This window comes from Tetrahymena thermophila (assembly GCF_000189635.1).
Source record: "Tetrahymena thermophila SB210 genomic scaffold scf_8254521, whole genome shotgun sequence".
In the NCBI taxonomy this organism is placed as follows: domain Eukaryota; phylum Ciliophora; class Oligohymenophorea; order Hymenostomatida; family Tetrahymenidae; genus Tetrahymena; species Tetrahymena thermophila.
The window spans coordinates 37483-54395 of record NW_002476296.1 but is presented as its reverse complement, the minus strand read 5'-3'; the positions used below and the strand labels follow the sequence as shown (position 1 = coordinate 54395).

General features: G+C 22.5%; 4 protein-coding genes across 4 annotated transcripts; 3 read left to right on the top strand and 1 right to left on the bottom strand. All coding sequences in view use genetic code 6, as the record gives it.

The window, feature by feature from the left end:
- Positions 1-39: 39 nt before the first annotated feature.
- Positions 40-369, top strand: TTHERM_001285920 (hypothetical protein; the record flags this gene model as incomplete). The annotated part of the gene is made up of 1 exon (XM_012799079.1): positions 40-369. A coding segment is annotated over one exon (330 nt), but the record flags the coding sequence as incomplete, so codon positions are not given.
- Positions 370-2490: 2121 nt separating this feature from the next.
- TTHERM_01285920 (GTP-ase activating protein for Arf containing protein) lies at positions 2491-5908 on the top strand. Its single transcript, XM_001029831.2, has 9 exons — positions 2491-2750; positions 2849-2900; positions 2956-3249; positions 3359-3876; positions 3949-4116; positions 4174-4614; positions 4821-5123; positions 5230-5613; positions 5672-5908. The coding sequence occupies exons 1-9, from the start codon at positions 2595-2597 to the stop codon at positions 5705-5707; spliced, it is 2352 nt and encodes a 783-aa protein (XP_001029831.2). The 5' UTR covers positions 2491-2594; the 3' UTR covers positions 5708-5908.
- Positions 5909-6155: 247 nt separating this feature from the next.
- TTHERM_01285910 (hypothetical protein) lies at positions 6156-8117 on the bottom strand. Its single transcript, XM_001029830.3, has 4 exons — positions 7645-8117; positions 6726-7582; positions 6565-6657; positions 6156-6503 (listed from the first exon to the last, which is right to left on the bottom strand). Exons 1-4 carry the CDS (start codon positions 8056-8058, stop codon positions 6323-6325), a joined length of 1545 nt encoding a protein of 514 aa, XP_001029830.3. The 5' UTR covers positions 8059-8117; the 3' UTR covers positions 6156-6322.
- Positions 8118-10939: 2822 nt separating this feature from the next.
- TTHERM_01285890 (hypothetical protein) lies at positions 10940-16281 on the top strand (the record flags this gene model as incomplete). The annotated part of the gene is made up of 2 exons (XM_001029828.2): positions 10940-12702; positions 12765-16281. The coding sequence occupies 2 exons, from the start codon at positions 10940-10942 to the stop codon at positions 16279-16281; spliced, it is 5280 nt and encodes a 1759-aa protein (XP_001029828.2).
- Positions 16282-16913: the final 632 nt, after the last annotated feature.

Below are 16913 nucleotides of genomic sequence, written 5' to 3'. Positions count from 1 at the left end.
TTAATAAATAATAAAAGTAAAACTTGAAAATAAAATGATGAGTTAAATTAACAAAGAAAGAACAAAAAAAATCAATCACAATAAAAAGAGCTTTATTGGTTAATAGTTTTTATAATTAAAAATATCACTATTCAAAATAAATAAACTATTTTTACCGAAGATCAAGTTCCAAATTTGAGAGATTAATGCAACTTACTAAAGCAAAGCCTAAGCTTGATGCACCCATTGCACCAATTTTATTATTACTTTTTAAAAATTGAAGAAAAAATGTATCATTAAATAGTTAATTTGAAGGAAAAAATGTAGAAAAAATATGAATTAATAAGATTAATTAATTAATAATAAAAGTAAAAGTCGATAATAAAATGATGATTTAAATTAACAAAGAAAGAATAAAAAAAGCATCAAGCAAGCACAATAAAAAGAAAAAGAAAAAAGAGCTTTTATTGTTTTAAATTAGTTTTATAATTAAAAATATCACAATTGAAAGTATTTAAATAAACTATTTTTACCGAAGGGTAAGTGTTAAATTTGACAGATTAATGCAATTTACTAAAGCGGAGCTAAAGTCTGATGCACCTTTGTCACCAATTAAATTTTTTTTAGTATAATTACTAAAAAATAAATAATTAAATAGTTCATTAGAAGGAAAAAATGAATAAAAAATATGAAATAAAAAGATTAATTAATAATTATCTAAATTAACAAAAATGAAAAAAAAGTAAGCACAATAAAAAGAAAAAGGAAAATAAATCAAATAAATTAAAAGAGTTTTATATTTTTAAATTAATTTTTATAATTAAAAATATTACAATCCAAAATAAATAAACTGTTTTTATCAAGTGTAAGTGTTAATAAAAAAAACGAAGAAAAAATATCAAATAATAAATAGTAAATAATTAAGAATTGAAATGAAAATTAAGTCAAAATAGCAAAAAAAATTTTGTTTTAATAGAAATTAATAAATAATGATGAAAATTTCTATTAGAAAAATTATTTATCTAAATAAATTGAAAGTTAAATATATAAAAATAAATTATTAATAATAATAAAAATAATATTTATAAATAAAATATACTCGAGATTAATATGAAGAATCTAATGAGATAAAAGCGAAGAGTTTAAAAACTTTTTTATTAATTTATATAAATTTAAAGGATATTGATAAAAAAATTAATAATTACTTCTTCTAATTCTTTGTATTCTTTAATCTATTATATCATTTATTTTTTATTTCAAAAATATTGAATAGCAATTTATGGAATATAATTAATTATAAATGAATAAAAAGAACAAATAAAATATAATAATTAGTTTATTAATTATCAAATATTAATTAATAAATTTGCTTTTATGAAGTGATAGATATCACAGAAAAATTAATTTAACATTCATTAATTAATTTTAATATTCGTATTTAAATAGTATACTTAAAAATATCTATAGTAGGAATTAGAGTTAGGCAATTAGTCATATTAGAAAAATTCTAAAAATATAGCAATTTATGGAATATAATTAATTATAAATGAATAAAAAGAACAAATAAAATATAATAATTAATTAATTATCAAATATTAATTTATAAATTTGCTTTTATGAAGTGATAGATATCCCAGATAAATTAATTTAGCATTCATTATTTAATTTTAATATTTGTATTTAAATAGTATACTTAAAAATATATATAGTAGGAATTAGAGATGGGCAGTTAGTCATATTAGAAAAATTCTAAAAATTAATGTTCTTAAATTTTATAAAACAAAACTTTTAATTTATTTTCAAATTATTTATTCTACTCCCTCCCTTTCAAGCTTTAAAGTTGAAATTTCATCTATTTTTAAAAATAGTAAATAAAAAATAAAACTAAAATATATGTATTTAATGCACCAAGTAAACCAGCCATTGAAATTGTGGGATCTTTAATTTAAGCAAGAGAAAAAATATATTTAATTGTTCCATAAATATTTTAGAGGTTGAATCAATACAGACAGATTCTCTAAATAATTTAGCTTTTAAAATATGAAGCTAAGAGTTATCTATATTTTTAAGATAAAATTATTAAACCTTAAGTAAGTGTTTTTAAATATTTTGAATGATATAAACTAATTTTTAATATGTTTGATTGAATGGTTCTATTTGCCTAATAATTTATTAAATATAATTATTATATTATAATTAATTCTCGCATTTAACTATTTTTGTAGGTAAACTAAATAAATAAATAATTGGCCACAAATTTTCAATACTCTTTTTTAAAAAAATTATAAAAATTTGTATGCTATTTTAAGCTTGATTATTTATTTGTGATTATTGGAATTCATTTTATAGGTGCTGAATTATTTTTTAATGATATTTTGTTTAAATAATACCCTTAAAACTTTAAGTTACAATTGTAATAAATACTTGTGAATTATTTAATAAAAGATCATATAAAGGTATTATAAGATATTTAAGAATATCCAACAAAAAGTTAAGTTTATAATTTAATATTTTCGTTCAATTTTTTTAATTAATTAATTAATTTCTTATTTACTTACTTACGCAAATAACAAATTAATAAATCACTAAGTTAGTTAATTGTCATAATAGATAAAATGAGCCAAATAAAGGAGGATTAAGACATTAATTTTAAACTAGAATTTCAGATAATGTAAAAGAAAATAGAGATTTTAGAGGTTAAACAAGACTAAATGAGGATGGAGAAACTGGAGCTACAAAAATAAAATGAAAAATACTCATAAGAGTTAGAGGTATTACATTTAAATCAATAATAAATAAATAGATAAATTATGAATTATGAGATAGATAAAGAATGAACCTGTTTAAATATAATCAAATTATAATATAGATATAGCAAGTAATAGTAAATTAAATGAAGTAGCAAATAGATACTTTATAAGGTAATTATTAATTGGGTATTTTCATAACTGTCTTCATTTTTCAATATATAATTAGCCTAATTATAGGAGAGATACTCTAAATCTTGCGAAAATTTGTCATCAGCATCAAAAGAAATATAGAATATGCTTTCAAATATAAAAAATGATTAGTTTATTAAAGAATTAAATTCTGTTAGCACACAAGAAAAGCACGATGAATAGATTGTAAGAACAAGATCTTCGGTTTAATTTTAAACTGTTTAAGAAATCTAACAAAGCGACCAACCAGGAAACACTTAGGGAGATTAATCTATTTAGAATGAAATTTAAACAAAAAAGTCTAGCTTTTAGGTTTTGCAAGAAGGATAAAGTAATCAATAATAGAATATTTTACATTAAATTTAAAAAATAATTCAATTTTTGAGAATTAAGTCAATATTTATTCAAATTATATATTTATGTAAATTTATTTATCATAGGAAAAAGCTTTTATAAGCCTTTAGATAGAGATTTGAAAAGAAGAATGGAAGAAATTCATAGCACAAGCGATAGTTTTTTTGTTGATAATGGAATTTCATTTGATATAGCAGATTCCCCTTTTTACAAGGTTAATGTTTGCAGGGTTGAGAAAAGAGCAGAAAATATGAAGGCATTTTTAAAGAAATTTGCTAAAAATCTAAAAGATTTAGTTAAAAATGGTGAAATATACTCTTAAACTCTAAAAGCTTTGTCAAAAGAAGTATCTCTCAACTTAAATTTGGTCGAAGACAATAAGGAACTCTTTTCCATGTTCACTTACACTTCTGAATACTTCAAAGATTTGACTAATTTTTATGATGCTTTAAATTTTAATCTAACAAATCTTGTCATTTCTCCTCTTAAAAACTATACAAACGTAGCTCCAGACCAGCTCAAAGATATCAAAAAAAAATTTCAAAAACTTTAAGAAGAATTTGAAGCCGTAGAGCTCAAAAATTCATAATAGAAAAAAGCTACTGTAAAAATTTAATTTAATTATTTTTTGCAAAAACAAAACAAATAAATATAAAGTTTAATACGATTTAAATAGTTATAGAAAGACAAAAACCACTATAGCAACATCTCAAAGAATCATTTATAAGTTGCAAAGTAGTATGAATAAATAAGATATGAATATACTTGCAATTTAAATAAGTTACAGTATGAAATGAATACAGAAATTTCTAATAGTATTTGTGCTCTACTCCAAACCTTTGCAGTAATTTTTTAATAGATTAAATAAGCAATATAAAGGAATTAAATAAATATTTAAAAGACTTTCAATGAGCAGTAGCAATTAGAAATGAGATAGTTAGACAGTTATTTAAGATTGTTCAAAACTCCTCAAAATTTGAAAAATGAATATTTTGAAGAAATGCAGCATAGGTTAAATCAATTAAAAATAAAAGTAGAAAATCCAAATTAAACAGTAACACAGTAAGAGTCAAAGAAAAAATAAAAAGTAAAAGGAGAATATTTGCATTATAAAAGTCATAAAAGCAAAGAGTTTAAAAGAAAGTACTTCATACTAGAAAAAGGAAAATTTTATGCCATAAAAATTAAAAAAGGAATCATTCATAGAGAGCAACTAAGTGCTCTTGAGTTAATTAATTTTAATGAATTTTCTGACTGTGATTTTGCAAATTCTTTTGAAGTGATATCTCCCTAAATGAAAAAGCCATTAGTCCTAATCGCTCCATCCAACCAATCACTTCAAGTAATATTTGATTATTTTAATTAGTAAAACTAAGATATCATTTTTAATAGTTTAATAATAAAAATGCTAATTTAATATTTATTTTAGAGAATTAAAAAAAAGGATAAAATATTACTTTAAATAATCGTTTAATAATTAATATTGTCATTTCTATTTATATTCAAAAATAACAAATATAATTTTAATTTAATTAATTGTATACATAGGAATGGAAATTAGCATTTTAAATGGGAACTGAATCTTATTTATCGAAAGGTCCAATCATGAGAGATAGAGATGAATCCAATTAAGATGAATTGATTTACTAAATAATTTAAAATAATATTTGTGCAGATTGTTCTAAACCTGATCCAAGCTGGATAAGCTTGAATTTATGTGTTGTCATATGTTTAGAATGCAGTGGAATCCATAGAAAACTAGGTCCAAGTATTTCTAAGGTTAGATCACTCAAATTAGATAACATTCCAGATGATATTTTAGAGTTTTATTTGTTTAACGGTACAGGATATGTAAAATTTTAATTAAATTCAAAAAAATTAATTTTAAACATTTTATATCTTTTATCAAATATATTATTTATGTTAAATTTTAATTATTAATTAATTATAAATATAGTTGAATGAAATGTGGGAGAAGAATGCATCGAAAGATTTAAAACCAACATTTGAAAGCACAAGTGAGTAGAAAGAAAATTGGATTAAAGCAAAATATGTAGATTAAAAATTTATAGAAAAAGACTTATCTAGCAATTAAATAGATTTAATGTGCAAAGCTATCATTTCAAAAAAACCAATAGATATTATAAATATAGTATTTTCCAGAAGCATACTATTGGATAAACTCTATCAAATTTAATCAATGTAGTAGACTTTCCTACATTACGCTTGTCTTAATTCTAACGCTAAAGTTGTTTCTCTTCTAATATAAATTGGAGCAGATATTAACTCCTTAAATTCAGAAAAACAGCGTCCATTAGACATTGCCAAGCAAGCAGGAAATGTAAAATTATTACTTTTATTCATTCTGTAATTATTTCTAACTTCTACTTTTAATTAAGAACGAAATATATTAGTTTTTATTATCCAAAGAGTGAACGATAGATAGATAAATAAATAAAAAGATAGATAAACTGATAAACAAACCCTTGTTTTTTATGAATTTTTATAAAATTAATTCAAACATAAATAATAAAATTTTAAAAATAATATAATAGTTTAATTTATGTACATAATATATCTCATAATAGTTATTATTTTTATAATTTGAAAGTAGGAAAAAATTAATCACTGTTTATAACCATATTCAAATAAACTAAAAAAAATTAAATTCTTAAGACAATTATTGGAATTTATATTTGAATTAAATAATAATCATTATTAATTTATAGATATTTAATGATATTAATTATTAATAAAAGAAATAGATTTTAATTAATCCAAATTAAGAAATCAAGCATCAAAAAAATAAAATAATATTATTAAAGTGTTCGAATGTAAAAATGAAGTTTTAAAATTAATCATAATTAATTGATTTGAATTATTGTCAAATAAAACAATTTTAAACATTAGCGAACTAAAATATTACATTGAATATTATCATTGAATAAATTCACGAAAATGTTTAATCACAAAAAATAAAAAAATATTGATTATAACTAATAAATTTATTTTAAATTGTTCATGAACATAGATAGAACTTAATTTTATCTTCAATTAAAGTCAATCAATTCATATAAAATATTCGAATGAGGTCTATAGGATATTCTTTGCTTAATCTCTTTACCTGTTTAATCACTGACTAAAAGTAAAACCCTTTGTAAATTTTTCTTTGAAAGATAGTAGATTGAATCTAAAAGAGTATCCCAAGAGAATTAGGCTTCTATTTAGCATCTATTTTATTTATAAAAAAATTATCATCAAAAAAAACAAATATTTTATCTCTTTATTTTACTTTTTCATTTTTAATGATAATATTTCAACACTGCTTAAATTCTTAAGACAATCAAACAATCCTTAAAATGCCAAGCTATTTATTGTGATGCTCCTTTATTAAATAAAAGTAGAAGTTATTATCTAAAAAATATTCTAGCAATTGTGTTAAATTAAATTTACTTAGGAAAATTTAAAAAGATCTTTTTGATGTTTTGCTTCAATTTCAGGACCTAGATCAAGTATCTTATCTCGTTGATTCCTGAGTCAATAGGGAAATCAATCCATAGACTCTTTATTCCCTAATTGCCAATAATTTCTTACATAGCACTTTGAAATTCTTTCTTGTTATTAGGCTAGAATCTAAATTTACAAACATTCTACTAAGGCGATAGCATCTAATTTTAATATTCTTCTCTAGTCAACTTTTGAGATGAATTTCGAAGATTAAGGCCTGAACTTTAGAAATCATCTCTTGGAGGATTATTGGTATTACTTGCTGATATCACAGAGCGATTTTTCCAATTGATTCTGTCTGTTTCTAAAACATTTGCTTGCTCATAAATTCTTTTATTTTAATATAAACTTTTTTGCTGAGAAATATGGCTTTGATAATTTAAAAAGCTCTCGTCTAACTCTTCAATTTATGGGCCTTTAAAAGCTGATACTTTATTCAAAGCATCTTCAATTTGTTAAAAATATTCACATACATTAGAGCGATATTTCTTGAACTGCTCAGAAAAATCATTAAACTTTTCTTTCAGACCTTCGATTTCTGTAAATTAGATTTGCATGAGATAATTGTTGTCATTTAATGTATAGCTATCTGGCTCAGAAATAATATTTCGGATGATTTCCTGGTATCCTTCTTATTTGGTTAGCACAATTTTAATCTGATGTTAAAATTATTCTAATTTTCTTTCTAAAAACCTCTTTTGTAAGTCATTTTATTCCAAGAGTGTTATTTATAAGCTAGATTTGAGCGTTTACATAGATTTAATTATCTTCTCAAGTTAAGTTAATAAATAGGCTATTTCTTACTATTGTATATATAAAAGTAATTTAAAAAATTATTTTAAATAAATAAATAAATATATTTTACTTCTTAATTTTTGATGTCTCTACCAAACTCGCTTTAGGTTTAACTAGCCTTTATATCGTTGTATAGAAAGTCACAAAACTCCTAAAAAGGGATTATTACATGGGTCATATGACTCTCTCTAGCACACACTTAGCAGATGAGGCTTCTATTGCTGCAACTCTTATCAACACAAAGGCTGATAAATTCAGATTAATGAATACTACAGATTTAACTCATTTTATTTTTCAGATTATTTACAAATTTTTTTAGCTTTTTAAATTTTTTATAACAAATTATTATAAATTAATAATTGTATTATATTCTTAAATTATCTTTGCTAATTAATTAATTGTATTTTGACCTGAAAATATCTTAGCTAGCTAATAAACTAATTTTTAAACAATATCTTTAAATTTCTTTAATAATTTCTAACATAAATAAAATATTTTTGTGATTTATTGATTATAAATTAGAATTCAATAGTTAGTTATTTGTTTCTTCATATTCTATTAAAACAAATAAACATTTTAAATATTTTATAATTTTTTAGAGCATTTTTTAGTAAAAATTAAATGAGCTTGTAATTTTAACATTATTTAGAAGAAATCTTTATTAGATTTAATTAATTAAATTTCCAAAAGTAAAATTTTGTAAAAATAAATTATCATTTTTGAATAGTCTTAAAGAATAGTTAGTTCTTCCTTATAAAATTAAAAACATTTTATCAATTCAAATTCCATTTTTATAGTAAATTATTTTTAAATTTATAATAAAGCATTAAAAATTTTTTTTTAATATATATTTTCCAAATTTATGCTTCATAAGTCATTGAAATATTTAATTACGTATTTCAGTCTTTAATATACTTAATTAATATGTATCCTTATTAATTAACATCTAGATTCTTTTCATATTTTTTTTGTAAGAATTTGTAAAAATAAAAGAGAGAGTTAGATAAATAAATAAATAAATAAATATTTTCAATCCTTTGAAATATCCATTTTTGGAATTTAAATGGGGGAGAAAATAAAAAAATATATAAATATTTTTTGTTTCTTCAAAGTTCCAAAAAGAAAAACTATATTACCCATTTTTAATAATTAACTTAGCTATCTAGGGTATATAATATGACAGGTTTTATTGTACTTTTAATCTAAATATATTTATTATAAAAATTTTATTATTGAAAAAGATATTTTTTTATTTTCGAGTCCAATTAAAATTTTGTTTGGATGCTATTTTTTTTAGAGTTTGTTCAAAAATTATTTCTTTCCAAAAAATTATCATTAAATTAATTCTATAAATATAAAAAGCAGGTTGGTATTTAGTTTTTTAAATATCCTTTTCAGTTAATTTTGTCATACTTTTCTTCTTATCTTTATTTTTAAAAAATTATTCTCTAAAAAGCTTTATAAAATACAACTCAAATAAAATCTATTACTAACCAAATAAATGACAAAATTGCTAATTACATCTTGAAAAAAATTTATTTTCGAAAAAGCATAACAAATTTTTTTAATTTCATGAAGTAAGTAAGTAAGTAAGTAAGTAAGTAAGTAAGTAAGTAAGTAAGTAAGTAAGAAAACTCCAAACAACAATACGTACTTATTAAAACTGATAAAATAATATTTAAAAAAATATTTTGGTTCAAACTAAATAAAAATATCCTTCTTTTCACTTACTCTTTTATTTTTTCAATAGATATTAAAATAAACAAATAATTTTTTTTTACTTTAAGAAACCTTAATTTGTTCAGTTTGAGATAAATAGATGGTCATCAATTTATATTTTTTTATGTATAATTTATTTAATCAGTTTATATAACAGAAATAAAAACTAAATAAAATAAAATTTTTGAAAATGTGTATTTTATTTATCAATCACTTTAATAAAAATTATATTTTTTCAAATAACATAAGTAAATAAAAAAGTTTTTTAATTAATTTACATGACTTGAGAATAATTGCTTGAATTATATCTATAAATAGGAACACTAACTTTATCAGAATGAATAAAAATAATATTATTCTTCTAGTCTATCTATTTTGATGTCAGATGATATTTTATATCAATTTCATGAGTTAGAATATTTATATTTTTTTTAATAGACATTATAATTTAAGCGATAATAATGTTTAAAATACATGTCATGCATTATTTGTTGCAACTTAATATTTCAATTTTATAAAAATAAATAACAAAAATGTTACTTCTAAAAACAAAGAAAAATTAAAATGTTAGAGAATCATTACATTTTATTGACTTTTGAAAAATAATTTTAACATTTTCTATTTAACTACATGTTTCAGGTACAAAAAAATAGTAATTACAGTTTACATATTATTTAAAACATAAAGTTTTTCTTTTTTAAAATTAACGCTTGAATTTATTTGATTAATATTGGTCTTAAAATATACTTTAAATTTTATTTTGGTTAATTAAAAAAAATAATAGCTCCTCATACTTTTATTATTTATTTTGTTCGTTAGTTAGTAACATATCATTCAAAATCATTGAAAAAAAAACTACTAAATAGCTTTATTCAAATAAATCAATTTTATGGTTTAAAGCTATTAATGGGAGATTCATTTATTTTTTCTTACATTATAAAGATGAATTTATTTTGTTATTTAAAATCCTTAAAATTATTACACACAAATAAAATTGTGGGTTATAGAATTTTTTATGATTTTTAAATTCAGTAAGAGAGAGCTAGCTAATCTAAATATATATTAGAAGATTGAAGAGTTACTTACTTTTGCTGGTTCAAATAATAAATTTACAATTTGCTTTAGCTTTTTTAAAAAAGTAAACATATTTTTCATTATTAATCAATAGAAACAATTTTATTTACTTATATAAATCAAAATATAATCATATTTCAATAGTTTGTAAATATGAACAAAAGTACCTTAATTAAACCATTTTATTGGTTCATTTTTAACTCACTTTTCATCCAGATATATAATGCTTTTATTTGTGAAAAATATTATTCAAACAAAAATCATGCATGAAAGTTATCACATTTCTTATCATTTTGGAGTAGGAGAGATGAGATAGTTTTAAGGGTGATTAATAAATTAATTAGAAATAATTATTTACCTTAATTTATTAATTCTACTATTTGATTAAAAAAATTCTTTAAAAAAACCAAGTAAGATTTGATTAAAAATTAAGCATAATTTACAACTTTAAAAAATTTCAAACAAACAATAAAAAAAACACCTAAAAAATTAAAAAGCAAATAAAGCAGACACAAACAGACATATTCTTTTTGATAAATTTGAATAATAAATAGATTAACTTTATTTAAAAAATGAATCTATTATAATAGTTTTATTCGTTTTTAGTTTGTTTACAAATAGCAAGATGTTATGATTCTCGATTCTACAACACTGACTTACCAATATATGAACCATTTCCTTTATCAGTGATTAATCCAACTACGAGTCTTTGCAAGAATGGTTCTACTGATGTGATGTCTCTATTTAACTCTAATTAGTAAAATTTTCTTGCTCTAAATCTCTAACTATGTGGCTTCGCTATCTATAATATCACAGATAAGTAAAATAGTATCTAAATTGTGCAATTCTTTCCTTACTAACCCTAAAAAGGTCAAGTCTTATCATTAAGTAATACAGATTCCTAAAATTATCTATGGGTTGGATACACAACAGGACTATTTGAAATTTATGATATTTCAAAACTAAATTTTCCTCTTGTTCTATCGTAAAATTTAACTAGCTCAAGTGGTAACGATATTCTAAATAAAGTTATTTAATTTCCACAATATAATTTGACATTTTTAGCATGTTAAAATAACTTTAAACTTATAACTTGGTAATAAAATTAACTCACCATACAAAAAGAAGTAGAACTATCAGATTGGAATATTGTTAAAATAAGGTTTGCATTTAAGTAAACTTTCCTTGTTGTGCAAGGATTTACTTCTATTCACTTTTATTAATAACCAGTATCTAGTATACAATAAGGTAATCTTAACTATTATTGCTCTTTTAACCCCAGTTCTGCTTATGTTCTAAGTTCTTTTGAGGTCATATAAGAAACAATACTTGTAATTTAAGTATAATTATACAAGTATATCATGGTTGATATCTCAGATTTTATATAGTCTTATAATGGAAAAACTTGTGATAAAACTAAAATAAAATACCTTGATACCTATCCATCAGATCCTCTCGGTAATTTCTTTGCCCTGTCTAAAGATCAAAAATTCTTATATACCTAACAAAGCTCGATAGGAGTGTTAGTTTTTGATGTGAGCAAACAAAAGCTTGAAACATTCTAAATAATAAAAACAGAAGGAACATGTGGAGATGTTTAGTTAAGTGATGATGAAAACTATCTGTTCTATTCCAATTGGTTTGATACTAAAATCTTTAAAAAGACCTAGCCCAATTTGAACTTGGATATTCCCAACCTCCTCTTAAATTCATATCAATTAGTCAGCTATACTTTCTACAAGACTGGAAGTGGAAGCTTTGATAATCAAATCATTTATGAAGAACCGTCTGATATATTGTATATGACACGAAAGGATCAAGGAAGCGCTATTTTTAAATATCAAGGAGAAGGAGTGTTGGATTTAATTTCTCTAGTAGATAATGGAATACCAAATATTTCTATATCCTATTAAGCGAGAGTACCCGGTACAAACATATTTTATTAAAGTAGAGAAATTTTAGGACTTTAAATAGTAGATTATACTGATATAGCTAATCCTAAGGTTTTAAAGACAAATATTAGCTTAGGATTTAAAACTTTTAAGTTCGAATAAATAATATTTAATAAAGCAGGAACATTAGGTTTTGTTGCAAATATAATAGGTGTTGTTATTATCAGCATTCAAGATATTCTAAATCCTTAGGTTTTGTCATAAGTTAACACATCTAACTACCTAGGAGGAGATTTAAGTCTCTATAAATTCTCAATATCTCATGATGAAAAAACCCTTCTCCTGTTTCCTGAATTTTACGGCATAGTATTTGCAGATATCACAGATCCTCTTAATCCATACTTCCTTTTCAAAATTTATCTTGGAAACATTTACTTCCTTTAGTAATTTTATTTCAATTTTTTTGTTTTTCATTTACTTAAATATAAATTTTTTAATTTAATAGACAAACTTAAGATAGCTAATACCTAGTCTGCGGTGTCGGATATTAAGGAGTTTTTATTTACTAAATTAATTAAGACAGAAGCTTAACTTTACTTTCTTAAGTACGTATTAAAGGTGTTATTTACTTTTAATGGTTGATATACAACGACAACTATTTAATAGTCACAACAGCAGAAATTGATTCCATTATATTAGTTAGTTTAGTTGATAAGAAAAATCCTGAAATCATATAAATTATTCCTTTAGCTCATAACGATCCTATTTACTGGCTGCTTCCATCATAAGACTAGTCATTTTTGTTTGCCTCTGCATAAAAAGCTCTGTACTAGTATTTTATTTAGAGCTAAATTATAATTCACTCTTAAGTCTATAAGCTAGTTTCTATACCGAACTCTAATTAGTTTCTTCGTTAATTACTTCAAAAAGGACAGCCATTCCAAGTAGGTGACATCATTTAAATTTATCTAGTTAACATTTATTAGACAAAAGATGTCAGAATATAAGAGGCTTTCTATTATTAAAATTTTGTGATTTAAGGTTTACCAAGTTGGATACAATATTCTCCTTCGGATTAAGTATTGAGCATTTAAGCGTCAAAAGAAGCATTAATAGCAGATACAAATGGTTAATATCTATCAAAAACTCTATAGTAGATTATATTTTTGAGTTATTAAGGGTTAGGTGATGATGCTTTTACTAATGTGAATTTAAATATTAGTTCAGATGATTCCATAAATATTAAGTAGATCTGTATGAGAGCTGGGTATCTAGATAAATCTGGATTTGTTTCTTCTACTTATTCCCCTCAAAATGAATTCAGTTTAGCAGATAATTAATATTCACAAGTAGTTCTTCAAAAATGGAATTAAACCTAAGTCCAACTGCAATCAGTACTAGATTTTATTTAGTTCACTTTGAACTAAAATATAATAAACTACGTAATATAATTTTATATAGAGCCGTCTTTAGTAGTTGATTTAAAAAATTCAACAAATATCATTTCTTCTAACTAAAATTAAGTGATAGTAACTCTTCAAGTGACAAACGGGTTGTTTGTTAATAAACTTTATCCAGGTATTTTAGTGCTTATAAATTCTGAATAGAATATAATTTAGTTGCAAGGCTCTGTTTCTAGTGTAAACTCAGTATTAGCAAATACAATCAAATTATCGTTAACAGATAAATCACTGTTTAATTCTACAATAACAGATGTAACAATAGATGATTAAATAAATTATAAATTTGTTTAAACTCTACCATTAAGCCAGGCAACATTTATATCTCTGTAATCACCAGTTACAGTATAGAGTAGTCTCCAAGATGATTTAAATTAATAGTATCCAAATGCATAGCTTGCTGTTTAAACACCCTTTAATTACAAAATGAGTGAATCAGTTTTTAAATGCGTAGATTCGAGTTCTCTCTAATACAAAGCAAAAGTATCGAAAGGAGATGGTAACTTTGAAGAAATACCTGCAGGCTATTGGCTATCTTTTTCTTCTAATGAGAGGACCTTGATAGGGACTCCTCAAACCAATTTATTTAATTAATAATTTACAATTTAAATAGAGGCTACAGATGGATACACAACAGCGAAAGATTAGGTGATAATTACTGTATCAATAATTCCATTTTTCCTAGTGTTGTAAATTATTATTTAGATCCTTGGACCAGTTTTAGGAATATTAGGTGTATGGAAATATAGAACAATATTTTATAATATAATGTTTAAGCGTTTCCTTATTTACTCAAAGGAAATAGTACATGTGTCTGAGTACTATGAAAAGAAAATTATAATAACTGATAATATGCTAGATATATCTCTTTAATTGTGGAAGCCTGTAGAAAATTAACTTTTATTAAAATTTGTTTAATTAGAAATGAGTCAAGCTTACTAATCCAATAAAATACATCACATAATTACTAATAAATATGGTGGTGATTTTATAGAAAAAAGTGAAAACAACATGACCTTTGTTGAGTAACTTTAAAAATCAGTAAATTATAATTATGATTATGAGTAGGAAGATTAAATTAATTAAGAGATAGATACTAAAAATTAATAAAAGAAGAATAATTAATAGTAGGACAAAACTTTAAATTTTTCAACCCACTATTAGCAGAATTAAAAAAATAATAACCCCAATTAGAGTAAATATGAGGTAAATAATTCTCTTTAGAGTAAAAAGATTCAAACATAGCAGAGCATGCATACTTCTGCTTTAGTAAAATAAATTAATGTCAATGAAAGAATGAGAGTATCATCTACAATAAAATAAAGCTAAAACCAGTAGTTATTTTTGTTAAATGGAGAAATCAACTTTGATTTTATTAAAAAATAAGTTCTTCAAAATCATGATAGAATAACATAAAAAGAACGAATGGTTAATCAAACTCTCCTGAAATAGTTGAATACCGAAGAGTCAAGACTATCTACTATGTTAAAGTGTTTAGCAGCAGAATATTTTATAGAATGTTCTCCTCTTTGCACAAATTTAGTAAATTTATTGAAGCAAAAAGCTCTTCATATTTATAAAGAAATAGATTGGTATAGAGCATATGTGAAAGTGTAAGTTAAAGAGAAAGTTTTGGAAACAAATTTTCCAACATATTTGCTCGAAGAGAATTCTGTTAGATTAGCGCTTTACGAAATCTCAGAAGACATGTAAAAAGAGTAAATTTAGTAATCAAATTCTACTTAAAAGTAATCCGAAAATAAATTTTTTAAAGAAGTAATTATTTATTTACCTCTTATCGAACAATATTTATTTGCTGAAGCACTTGGAGTTACCAACAAAAAGAGAAAATTCTTCGAAGTATCGAAGGGAGATTGTTTCCACTGCTATTCCTTTTAGATTCGTTCTATAAAATGCTATGAAAAAAGTGTTATGTTTAACTGCTGCGTTGGACTCTAAGAGTTTTTTGGGCTTAATTAAGTTGAGAAAGGTTTATCAGAGAATTAAATGCTACCAGAATGGATGCAAATAGATTCATAAAAAACTGAAATTACTTTGAAAGGGACTCCTGATAAAAAGCATGTCGGAGAGTCTAGATTCAAATTTTATGATCTAGATGGCTATCTGATAAGACAGTTTGATCTCTAAGTCTTACCAAAAAGAAGATAATTTGATTAAGAAGAAGAAGAATATTAGATTCAACAAATAGAAATTCAGGTTGAGAGAAAAAAAGAATAAAGTTCAATAAATGATGACACTACGAGAAGAAATTTGCTTTTAGATCAAACAAGCGAGGATACTACAAGAAAAAATGCAATTTTAGATTAAACTAGAGATGAAACTACAAGAAAAAATGTTAATCTAAATAAATCTAACAGTTCTGAAAAAATATAATAAAATTTATAATCATTGTCAAATTCACACAATATGTAAATTATAAGCGATAAAGTTTTAGAGCTTGAAGAATAAATTCCTTAAATAAAAAATTCAGGAAAATTTAAGAGCACTGACAGAAATCTTAGTGATCATAATATACCAGAAAATTTAACTTAAAACTAATGAAATAATTTATTATCAACATATTTTTTTAAAATTAATTTATGTATTTTTAACAAATAATTTGAATGAAAATAAAATTCAAGTATATAAAAAAGTTGTAATAAAAGTGACTTGTTAGGTCGCTTCAATTAAGTTTTTTCTATTTTCAACTATAAAAAATTAATTAAAAATTCAAAAAAAAACTAATCTTTTTGCTTTTTAACTGATGATATAATAATCTAAATTTGATAACGAAATTTCAAGAACAAAATTTAAGAGTGCTTACAGTTTACTTAAAATAAAAGAAAACATCTCTAAAATTTAATTTTTTATTTAAGAAAATTATTTACAAATAAAGAGTCATCAAAGAAAGCTATTAATAGCATTTATTTGATTTTTATCTTTTATTTTTACATTAATTTATTTACATTAGATAAACATTTTCTAATAAATTTACTGAACATCTTTCTATCATTTAAGTAATTCTTTAATACTTAAAAGCTATTAACTGTATAAAAAACAAAGTCTAATTAGTTAGTTTTTTTAATATTCAAAACAATAAAAATATATTTATTACATATAATTTTATTTTTATCAAAAGAAGAATATTAATTAATTTATTTTAAAAATAAAATTTATTTTTCTACAAAACATAT